We start from the raw sequence: 12,770 nt of genomic DNA on the forward strand, positions 1-12,770 counted from the left end.
ATTTAAATGTAAAAGTAATAATGTGGCACTTGAGGGTATAATTAGGGAGCATAAGGTTTTCAGTAAGTTGAATGGAAATGCTGAATGTCTTGTGAGTTGTAGGTTAAAAAGGACTCTTTATTGAGAATATCTAGTTGGCATAACTAGGTATACATGGGTGAATAGAAAAATGGTTATGTATTTTTATATACTTGATCTGCTGTGTCCCGTGTCAGCGAGGTTGTGCCAGGAAATAGACGAAGAAAGACCAATCCACTCACATACACATATATGCACATACACATAATATACATACTATCTATCCCCGACATACATCTGAGTTCCATCCTACTGACCAGTTGGATCTTGAAATAGACGTATATCAGCATGGCATGTATAGTTCGTATACCTGTATAGCATTATTTTATCCTACTCAGCTTCTATTATGATTCTCTTTTTTATTAACCAGTATTATTATATGATTCTTTAGTTTCTTTACCATTGTGTAAGATTCTTTTGTTCATATTTTGTCATTTTTATTTTTTTTCTTTCTGCAATTTCTATTGTGATTATCTCATTTTTGTTCAGCCAGTTTTATGATTTAAATTTTTTTTAGATCACTTGTTTATTAAATTCTTTGGTTTATTTTTTACCTTTTTGGCAGCTCCTTTGTCAGTACTTGCTGCTTCACCTGTGACTCAAATGTTTTGCAGCTATATCTTCTTTTAAACTAACTGTGACTTGCTGAGAAGTTCTTGATGTAATCCTTGCCCACTCGCACCTTCAAAGTCTCAAAAAGACTCCTAGCCCTCGCCTGAATTGTTAGTAATTTTAGTTGTACACATTTTTTAATTTGATCCACAGCATCAACATTTCCTGGATGGGCCCTTGTCTTTGCTTTCTTAATAGTAGACTTCATACTTGTCGAACCTTTCACTGCTTCACATATTTTTTCTTTGCTCTTTTGAGTTGTGGAGACTGTTGAATGGGACATCTGTAGATCACATATATAACATTCCTCTTTCATATTGGGTGATTACCTTCCTTTTCCATTCCAAATCAAGCATCTTCCTTGGCTTCTTGCCAGATCTGTGAACATGCGATTTTTTCTCTTGCTCGACATCTTCTTTGGGGTTTGATACAAAAATGGTTTAATCCAGTAGGAAAATTCATTAGATTCACTTGGATCATGTGCGCTTACTGAAAGGCAACTGAGAATGAGAACTGAGAAGGATGCTGTGATGAACACAATGCTGGGATATCATCTGACAGTCATTATCCTATGCATTCAGCCATTAGCACTGACAGATGTATAATCAGGCTTAATTTTTTGTTTATGTATATTTTTGCTGGTCATATGTACAGATGGTCAGAAGTAGGGGATATACTGTATGTGATGTGGGAAGTGAGAGGGGTCAGGGCGATTGGTTTGGTAAAGAGAGAAGAGATAGTGAAGGCTTTGCAGGAGATGAAATCAGACAAGGCAGGAGGTTTGAATAGTATTGCAGTGTAATTTATTAAAAAAGGAGATAACTGTGTTGTTGCTTGGTTGGTAAGGATATTCAATGTATGTATGGACCATGGTGAAGTGCCTGAGGATTGGCGGAATGCATGCATAGTGCCATTGAACAAAGGCAAAGGGGATAAAGGTGAATGTTCAAACGACTGATGCATAAGTTTCTTGAGCATTCCTGGGAAATTATATCGGAGGGTATTGATTGAGAGGGTGGAGGCAAATACAGAGCATCAGATTGGGCAGGAGCAGTGTGGTTTCATTAAGTGGTAGAGGATGTGTGGATCAGGTGTTTGCTTTGAGGAATGTATGTGAGAAATACTTGGAAAAACAGATGGATTTGTATGTAGCATTTATGGATCTGGAGAAGGCTCAAGATAGGGTTGATAGAGATACTTTATGGAAAGTCTTAGGAGTATATGGTGTGGGAGGTAAGTTGCTAGAAGCAGTGAAAAGTTTTTATCAAGGATGTAAGGCATGTGTATGAGTAGGAAGATAGGAGAGTGACTGGTTCCCAGTGAATGTTGGTTTGTGGCATGGTGTGTGATGTCCCCATGGTTGTTTCATTTGTTTATGGATGGGGTGGTTAGGGAGGAGCAAGTATGCAGTGTGTTGTGGATGAGAGGGCATGGGAAGTAAGTCGGTTGTTTGCTGATGGTACAGCTCTAGTGGCTGATTCATGTGAGAACTTCAGAGGTTGGTGACAGTTTGGAAAAGTGTGTGAAAGGAGAAAGTCGAGAGTAAATGTGAATAAGAGCAAGGTTATTAGGTTCAGTAGGGTTGAGGGTCAAGTTAATTGGGATGTATGTTTGACTGGAGAAAAATTGGAGGAAGTGAAGTGTTTTAGATATCTAGGAGTGGACTTAGCAGAGAATGGAACCATGGAAGCGAAAGTGACTCACAAGGTGGGGAGGGCAAAGGGTCTGGGAGTGATGAAGAATGTGTGGAAGGAGAGAATGTTATCTTGGAGAGCAAAATGGGTATGTTTGAAGGAAGAGTAATTCCAACAATGTTATATGGTTGCGAGGCATGGGCTATATATAGGGTTGTATGGAGGAGGGTGGATGTGTAGGAAATGAAATGTACAAGGCAATATGTGGTGTGAGGTAGTTTGAGTAAGTAATGAAAGGGTAAGAGAGATGTGTGGAAATAAAAAAGAGTGTGGTTAAGAGAGCAGAAGAGGGTGTTATGAAATAGTTTGACCATATGGAGAGAATGATTGAGAAAAGATTGACAAAGAGGATATATTTGTCAGAGGTGAAGGGAACAAGAAGAGGGAGAAAACCTCGAAGTAAAAGTGTTTTAGATACCTAGAAGTGGACATTTGCTGTGAATGGAATCATTGAAGCAGAGGGGAGTCATAGGGTGGATGTGGGGGCATAGGTTTTGCAAGTATTATGAAAAATGTGCAAAGAGAGGTCACTATATGGGAGGGCAAAAATTGGTATGTTTGAAGGCATAGTAGTCCCAACAAAGTTGTAAGAGTGAGGTATGGGCTATAATGCACCAAAGAGGGTGGATGTGTTGGAAATGAAATGTTTGAGGATGATATGTGTTGTGAGGAGGATTGTTTGAGAAAGTTATTATAGAAGAGATTTTTTTCGTACATATTCGCCATTTCCCACTTTAGCGATGTAGCGTTAAGAACAGAGGACTGAGCCTTAGAGGAAATATCTTCACCTGGCCCCCTTCTTTGTTCCTTCTTTCGGAAAACTAAAAATGGGAGGGGAAGATACCCCCCCCTCCCCGTCCCGTCCCGTCCCGTCCCATCACCTTCTACAACACGCAGGGAACATGTGGGAAGTATTCTTTCTCCCCTATCCCCAGGGATAAGGAGAAAAGATATGTATGGTAATAAGTAGAGTATGGTTGAGAGAGTTGAAGGGGGTGCCCTGGAATGGTTAGAACATAAGGAGAGGATGAGCAAGAAGATTTTGACAAAGAGGATATATGTGTCAGATGTGGAGGGAACAAAGAGAAGGTGGAGATTAAATTATGATTGAAGGATGAAGTGAGAAAGATTTTGAGTGATTGGGGCTTGAACATGCAAGAGGGTGCAAGGTGTGCATGGGTGAATTGGAGCGATTTGGTATATGAGGTGATGTGCTGTCAGTGGACCAAACCAGGTCATATGGAGCAGCAGGGGGAAACTTGGAAAGGTATGTAGGACCTGGTTGTGGATAGGGGGCTGTGGTTTTGATGCATTTTATATGACAGGTAGAGAATGGATACGAGTGAATAAGGTCTTTTCATCTATTCCTGGTGCTGCCTCACTATCGAGGAAACAGAAAACAAGTATGAAAGAAAGTAATTGCAAAATAATGTGGAATATACTTTATTTTTCAGCAGCAGAAAGAAAGCAGCAGGGACCACTGGCAGTGAAAGTGACGCTGCAGACGGAGAATTTGAGCCCACGGCGGAAATGCTAGTTGATGACTATGATGATGAGAGAACATTAGACGAAGAGGAGGATATGGAAGAAGGTACTGACAGGGAAGAAGAAATTGATAATCTTGAGAAGGTGAGTGGCATTGATAACTTGCAGGAGGTGAGGGTGATGTACCTCTCCAGTTATATGTATCGATAAAATTTTTGTTAATTTTTGTAGTATTATGTGTTAAGGATTGTAGATGTATTTCTCATGCTTCTTCGTGCATACGTATTGGAATTTTGTCGGTCCAATTTATGAAGAGCTTGATAGTTACTTCTGGAGAGGCGAATGCATTAATGAATGTTACTAAGGGACTTCAAGATGTCGGTAGAGTAAGGCTTCATGTAACAAGAATCTGGTTGTATTGGATTTCTTTGTATGCTTTTGTAAACCTGTGATAGTATTTCAAACAGGATTATTCATTACAGAAATTAAAATTTCTATGACAATGTATGATATGTATGATTTTTTCATACTCTAGTCACCATTTTTGGCATCTGTGAGAAAATGGCAGGAGTAGGTGTACATCTTCGTATTAGCCATCTTTCCATAATTCACCAAAGCAGGAGTGCACCATCCACTGTCCAGCCCCACAGACCATTGCATGGTTTCCTCTCACTGCTTCATATTCCCTGGTTTAGCCCAGTAAGAGCATGTTGCCCTCTATATACCAGATTGGTTCAGTTTGTTCTGTTATATGTAAGTCTCTCACCCTCCTGAATGTTCAGGCCCCAGTACCTCAAAGGCTTTTTCACTGTGTCATTCCATTCCTTAGTCATCCTTTTCCCCTTGCTCCATCAACTTACCAACTTTGGCATACAATTTTTTGAGTGTCAGCTGTATTATTTTTGCCTCTTGGTCTGGTATTGGCACAGTAAGGGCTATTTTTTTATAAATTTTTATGACCAACCAAGCAGCCACATAACTTGTAAAAACTAAGTACAGGCTGCAAACCCTCCGAGACACCTATCTGTAACCTAAAGGAAATACTTTATACAGTATTTGCATTACATATATTATTGGGTAAATGATATATTGACGTGCTGTCAGTGGACTGAACCAGGGCATGTGACATGTCTAGGGTAAACCATGGAAAGGTCTGTGGATAGGGAGCTGTGGTTTTGATTCATTACACATGACAGATAGAGACTGAGTGTGAATGAGTTAGGCCTTTTTGTCCATCTCCCAGGTGCTACCTCTCTAAATCAGGGGGTAGTGATGTTGTTTCCTGTGGGTTGGGGTAGCACCGGGAATGGATGAAGGCAAGCATGTATGAATTTGTACATGTGTATATATGTATATGTCTGTGTATGTGTATGTATATGTTGATATGTATATGTATACGTATGTATATGTGCTAGAAGCAGTGAAAAGTTTTTATCGAGGCTGTAAGGCATGTTTTTTTTTTTGTTTTGTTTTTTTTTAATTTTCCAAAAGAAGGAACAGAGAAGGGGGCCAGGTGAGGGTATTCCCTCAAAGGCCCAGTCCTCTGTTCTTAACGCTACCTCGCTATCGCGGGAAATGGCGAATAGTATGAAAAAAAAACATATATATATATATATATATATATATATATATATATATATTTTTTTTTTTTTTTCTTTTATACTTTGTCGCTGTCTCCCGCGTTTGCGAGGTAGCGCAAGGAAACAGACGAAAGAAATGGCCCAACCCCCCCCCCCCCCATACACATGTACATACACACGTCCACACACGCAAATATACATACCTACACAGCTTTCCATGGCTTTACCCCAGACGCTTCACATGCCTGATTCAATCCACTGACAGCACGTCAACCCCGGTATACCACATCGCTCAACTTCACTCTATTCCTTGCCCTCCTTTCACCCTCCTGCATGTTCAGGCCCCGATCACACAAAATCTTTTTCACTCCATCTTTCCACCTCCAATTTGGTCTCCCTCTTCTCCTCGTTCCCTCCACCTCCGACACATATATCCTCTTGGTCAATCTTTCCTCACTCATTCTCTCCATGTGCCCAAACCATTTCAAAACACCCTCCTCTGCTCTCTCAACCACGCTCTTTTTATTTCCACACATCTCTCTTACCCTTACGTTACTTACTCGATCAAACCACCTCACACCACACATTGTCCTCAAACATCTCATTTCCAGCACATCCATCCTCCTGCGCACAACTCTATCCATAGCCCACGCCTCACAACCATACAACATTGTTGGAACCACTATTCCTTCAAACATACCCATTTTTGCTTTCCGAGATAATGTTCTCGACTTCCACACATTCTTCAAGGCCCCCAGAATTTTCGCCCCCTCCCCCACCCTATGATCCACTTCTGCTTCCATGGTTCCATCCGCTGCCAGATCCACTCCCAGATATCTAAAACACTTCACTTCCTCCAGTTTTTCTCCATTCAAACTCACCTCCCAATTGACTTGACCCTCAACCCTACTGTACCTAATAACCTTGCTCTTATTCACATTTACTCTTAACTTTCTTCTTTCACACACTTTACCAAACTCAGTCACCAGCTTCTGCAGTTTCTCACATGAATCAGCCACCAGCGCTGTATCATCAGCGAACAACAACTGACTCACTTCCCAAGCTCTCTCATCCCCAACAGACTTCATACTTGCCCATCTTTCCAAAACTCTTGCATTTACCTCCCTAACAACCCCATCCATAAACAAATTAAACAACCATGGAGACATCACACACCCCTGCCGCAAACCTACATTCACTGAGAACCAATCACTTTCCTCTCTTCCTACACGTACACATGCCTTACATCCTCGATAAAAACTTTTCACTGTTTCTAACAACTTGCCTCCCACACCATATATTCTTAATACCTTCCACAGAGCATCTCTATCAACTCTATCATATGCCTTCTCCAGATCCATAAATGCTACATACAAATCCATTTGCTTTTCTAAGTATTTCTCACATACATTCTTCAAAGCAAACACCTGATCCACACATCCTCTACCACTTCTGAAACCACACTGCTCTTCCCCAATCTGATGCTCTGTACATGCCTTCACCCTCTCAATCAATATCCTCCCATATAATGTACCAGGAATACTCAACAAACTTATACCTCTGTAATTTGAGCACTCACTCTTATCCCCTTTGCCTTTGTACAATGGCACTATGCACGCATTCCGCCAATCCTCAGGCACCTCACCATGAGTCATACATACATTAAATAACCTTACCAACCAGTCAACAATACAGTCACCCCCTTTTTTAATAAATTCCACTGCAATACCATCCAAACCTGCTGGCTTGCCGGCTTTCATCTTCCGCAAAGCTTTTACTACCTCTTCTCTGTTTACCAAATCATTTTCCCTAACCCTCTCACTTTGCACACCACCTCGACCAAAACACCCTATATCTGCCACTCTATCATCAAACACATTCAACAAACCTTCAAAATACTCACTCCATCTCCTTCTCCCATCACCACTACTTGTTATCACCTCCCCATTTGCGCCCTTCACTGAAGTTCCCATTTGCTCCCTTGTCTTATGCACTTTATTTACCTCCTTCCAAAACATCTTTTTATTCTCCCTAAAATTTAATGATACTCACTCACCCCAACTCTCATTTGCCCTTTTTTTTTACCTCTTGCACCTTTCTCTTGACCTCCTGTCTCTTTCTTTTATACATCTCCCACTCAATTTCATTTTTTCCCTGCAAAAATCGTCCAAATGCCTCTCTCTTCTCTTTCGCTAATACTATTACTTCTTCATCCCACCACTCACTACCCTTTCTAATCAACCCACCTCCCACTCTTCTCATGCCACAAGCATTTTTTGCGCAATCCATCACTGATTCCCTAAATACATGCCATTCCTCCCCCACTCCCCTTACTTCCATTGTTCTCACCTTTTTCCATTCTGTACTCAGTCTCTCCTGGTACTTCCTCACACAAGTCTCCTTCCCAAGCTCACTTACTCTCACCACCCTCTTCACCCCAACATTCACTCTTCTTTTCTGAAAACCCATACAAATCTTCACCTTAGCCTCCACAAGATAATGATCAGACATCCCTCCAGTTGCACCTCTCAGCACATTAACATCCAAAAGTCTCTCTTTCGCGCGCCTGTCAATTAACACGTAATCCAATAACGCTCTCTGGCCATCTCTCCTACTTACATAAGTATACTTATGTATATCTCGCTTTTTGAACCAGGTATTCCCAATCATCAGTCCTTTTTCAGCACATAAATCTACAAGCTCTTCACCATTTCCATTTACAACACTGAACACCCCATGTACACCAATTATTCCCTCAACTGCCACATTACTCACCTTTGCATTCAGATCACCCATCACTATAACCCGGTCTCGTGCATCAAAACCACTAACACACTCATTCAGCTGCTCCCAAAACACTTGCCTCTCATGATCTTTCTTCTCATGCCCAGGTGCATATGCACCAATAATCACCCATCTCTCTCCATCAACTTTCAGTTTTACCCATATTAATCGAGAATTTACTTTCTTACATTCTATCACATCCTCCCACAACTCCTGTTTCAGGAGTATTGCTACTCCTTCCCTTGCTCTTGTCTTCTCACTAACCCCTGACTTTACTCCCAAGACATTCCCAAACCACTCTTCCCCTTTACCCTTGAGCTTCGTTTCACTCAGAGCCAAAACATCCAGGTTCCTTTCCTCAAACATACTACCTATCTCTCCTTTTTTCACATCTTGGTTACATCCACACACATTTAGGCACCCCAATCTGAGCCTTCGAGGAGGATGAGCACTCCCCGCGTGACTCCTTCTTCTGTTTCCCATTAAAAAAAAAAAAAAAAAAAAAATACAAGGAGGGGAGGATTTCTGGCCCCCCGCTCCCGTCCCCTCTAGTCGCTTTCTACGACTATATATATATATATATATATATATATATATATATATATATATATATATATATATATATATGTATATAGGGAAGGGAGCGGGGGGCTGGAAATCCTTCCCTCTTTTTTTTTTTTCCAAAAGAAAGAACAGAGAAGGGGGCCAGGTGAGGATATTCCCTCAAAGGCCCAGTCCTCTGTTCTTAACGCTACCTCGCTAATGCGGGAAATGGCGAATAGTATGAAAAAAAAATATATATATATATTATTTTTTTCTTAATACCTTCCACAGAGCATCTCTATCAACTCTATCATATGCCTTCTCCAGATCCATAAATGCTACATACAAATCCATTTGCTTTTCTAAGTATTTCTCACATACATTCTTCAAAGCAAACACCTGATCCACACATCCTCTACCACTTGTGAAACCACACTGCGACAAAGTATAAAAAAAAAAAAAAAAAAAAAAAAAATTATTTTTTTTATTATACTTTGTCGCTGTCTCCCGCGTTTGCGAGGTAGCGCAAGGAAACAGATGAAAGAAACGGCCCAACCCACCCCCACACACATGCACACACATACGTCCACACACGCAAACACACATACCCACACAGCCCCCCATGGCCCACCCCAGACGCCTCACACGCCCCGACTCAACCCACCGACAGCACGCCAACCCCGGCACACCACATCGATCCAACCCACTCCATTCCCCGCCCGCCCCCCAACCCCCTGCACGCTCAGGCCCCGATCACACAAAACCACTCCAGAATGGAAAAAGGTGAGAACAATGGAAGTAAGGGGAGTGGGGGAGGAATGGCATGTATTTAGGGAATCAGTGATGGATTGCGCAAAAGATGCTTGTGGCATGAGAAGAGTGGGAGGTGGGTTGATTAGAAAGGGTAGTGAGTGGTGGGATGAAGAAGTAAGATTATTAGTGAAAGAGAAAAGAGAGGCATTTGGACGATTTTTACAGGGAAAAAATGCAATTGAGTGGGAGATGTATAAAAGAAAGAGACAGGAGGTCAAGAGAAAGGTGCAAGAGGTGAAAAAAAGGGCAAATGAGAGTTGGGGTGAGAGAGTATCATTAAATTTTAGGGAGAATAAAAAGATGTTCTGGAAGGAGGTAAATAAAGTGCGTAAGACAAGGGAGCAAATGGGAACTTCAGTGAAGGGCGCAAATGGGGAGGTGATAACAAGTAGTGGTGATGTGAGAAGGAGATGGAGTGAGTATTTTGAAGGTTTGTTGAATGTGTTTGATGATAGAGTGGCAGATATAGGGTGTTTTGGATGAGGTGGTGTGCAAAGTGAGAGGGTTAGGGAAAATGATTTGGTAAACAGAGAAGAGGTAGTAAAAGCTTTGCGGAAGATGAAAGCCGGCAAGCCAGCAAGTTTGGATGGTATTGCAGTGGAATTTATTAAAAAAGGGGGTGACTGTATTATTGACTGGTTGGTAAGGTTATTTAATATATGTATGACTCATGGTGAGGTGCCTGAGGATTGGCAGAATGCGTGCATAGTGCCATTGTACAAAGGCAAAGGGGATAAAAGTGAGTGCTCAAATTACAGAGGTATAAGTTTGTTGAGTATTCCTGGTAAATTATATGGGAGGGTATTGATTGAGAGGGTGAAGGCATGTACAGAGCATCAGATTGGGGAAGAGCAGTGTGGTTTCAGAAGTGGTAGAGGATGTGTGGATCAGGTATTTGCTTTGAAGAATGTATGTGAGAAATACTTAGAAAAGCAAATGGATTTGTATGTAGCATTTATGGATCTGGAGAAGGCATATGATAGAGTTGATAGAGATGCTCTGTGGAAGGTATTAAGAATATATGGTGTGGGAGGCAAGTTGTTAGAAGCAGTGAAAAGTTTTTATCGAGGATGTAAGGCATGTGAATGTGTAGGAAGAGAGGAAAGTGATTGGTTCTCAGTGAATGTAGGTTTGCGGCAGGGGTGTGTGATGTCTCCATGGTTGTTTAATTTGTTTATGGATGGGGTTGTTAGGGAGGTGAATGCAAGAGTTTTGGAAAGAGGGGCAAGTATGAAGTCTGTTGGGGATGAGAGAGCTTGGGAAGTGAGTCAGTTGTTGTTCGCTGATGATACAGCGCTGGTGGCTGATTCATGTGAGAAACTGCAGAAGCTGGTGACTGAGTTTGGTAAAGTGTGTGAAAGAAGAAAGTTAAGAGTAAATGTGAATAAGAGCAAGGTTATCAGGTACAGTAGGGTTGAGGGTCAAGGCAATTGGGAGGTAAGTTTGAATGGAGAAAAACTGGAGGAAGTAAAGTGTTTTAGATATCTGGGAGTGGATCTGGCAGCGGATGGAAGCGGAAGTGGATCATAGGGTGGGGGAGGGGGCGAAAATCCTGGGAGCCTTAAAGAATGTGTGGAAGTCGAGAACATTATCTCGGAAAGCAAAAATGGGTGTTTGAAGGAATAGTGGTTCCAACAATTTTGTATGGTTGCGAGGCTTGGGCTATGGATAGAGTTCTGCGCAGGAGGGTGGATGTGCTGGAAATGAGATGTTTGAGGACAATGTGTGGTGTGAGGTGGTTTGATCGAGTAAGTAACGTAAGGGTAAGAGAGATGTGTGGAAATAAAAAGGGCGTAGTTGAGAGAGCAGAGAGAAGAGGGTGTTTTGAAATGGTTTGGGCACATAGAGAGAATGAGTGAGGAAAGATTGACCAAGAGGATATATGTGTCGGAGGTGGAGGGAACGAGGAGAAGTGGGAGACCAAATTGGAGGTGGAAAGATGGAGTGAAAAAGATTTTGTGTGATCAGGGCCTGAACATGCAGGAGGGTGAAAGGAGGGCAAGGAATAGAGTGAATTGGATCGATGTGGTATATCGGGGTTGACATGCTGTCAGTGGATTGAATCAGGGCATGTGAAGCATCTGGGGTAAACCATGGAAAGCTGTGTAGGTATGTATATTTGCGTGTGTGGACATGTATGTATATACATGTGTATGGGGGTGGGTTGGGCCATTTCTTTCGTCTGTTTCCTTGCGCTACCTCGCAAACGCGGGAGACAGCGACAAAGCAAAAAAAAAAAATATATGTCTGTGTATGTATATATATATATATATATATGTATACGTTGAAATATATAGGTATGTACCATTTAACAGTTGTTAGAACTATAAATATGTTGAAATGTACCAGAAGAGCATACTTTATTTCCTCTAAAAGATTTCTATAATTTACTTTGTGAAAGAATATACATTTGAAAAGAGGATGAAGTTGAGCCTTTTAGATAGGACTTATAATGTTTATAGGGCACAACCACTGATGCAAAAATCAAATATCACCTACTTCTTGGTTACACACCTAAGTTTTGAAAATCTCTTAGGCAATCACAGCCATTCTTTGCATACAGCATTAGTCATTCAATAGTGGAAATAGACCTTTATGAAGTAAGGATAGAAGGTAGTGTTGAAGTGATCTGAAGGTGACTCAGATATGATTTTGTTGAACTGGAACTTTACCATATCTACAGGTGAAAAAATGCACATTTTGTATAAGAAAATGTCTTTTCTTCATTTTTTAATCTTGTGATTAAATTCATTAGATTTAGATAATTCCAGCCATCCATATTAACCTTATAACATCTTTAAGGATATTTACTTAAGCTTAGCAATTCCTGTACATGTATTCATTAATCAAGTACTGGCTGAGGTGGTAGTATGCTGTGATTTGTCCCCACAGTCAATCATCCTCCAGCCAAGCCAGTCAAAACACTTTTTTTTAGCATGGATTTTCAGTGGCTTTTAATTATGATATAGATTGAGAGAACCAGGCTGATGATGATCTTGAAGTATTTGATGATTATGGTCTGTCTTCGGATCATGTGGAAAGTGACTTCATGGATACTGATTCTTTTAGCATTGAAAGTCAACAAAGGTGAGGCAGGATAGGGTTTTCCAGCAAAAGTGGGGTCAGTGTTGCTAGAACCTTCCTGACCCTGACAACACTGCATCTGACTGGTGCAGCTGGT

General features: G+C 41.2%; 1 protein-coding gene across 6 annotated transcripts in view; it reads left to right on the plus strand.

Annotated features, from left to right (window-relative positions):
• The window catches only part of LOC139748555 (mesoderm induction early response protein 1), a 63,634-nt gene that overhangs the window by 27,289 nt on the left and 23,575 nt on the right, over positions 1 to 12,770 (plus strand). For 5 of the 6 annotated variants that reach the window (XM_071661599.1, XM_071661598.1, XM_071661600.1 and 2 more), the window contains one exon: positions 3,839 to 4,013. In XM_071661599.1, coding sequence (XP_071517700.1) covers positions 3,839 to 4,013 — 175 coding nt within the window. The remainder of the gene's footprint in view (positions 1 to 3,838; positions 4,014 to 12,770) is intronic. The other variant, XM_071661602.1, reaches the window with a different exon arrangement.

Source organism: Panulirus ornatus, chromosome 5, assembly GCF_036320965.1.
Source record: "Panulirus ornatus isolate Po-2019 chromosome 5, ASM3632096v1, whole genome shotgun sequence".
Lineage (NCBI taxonomy): Eukaryota > Metazoa > Arthropoda > Malacostraca > Decapoda > Palinuridae > Panulirus > Panulirus ornatus.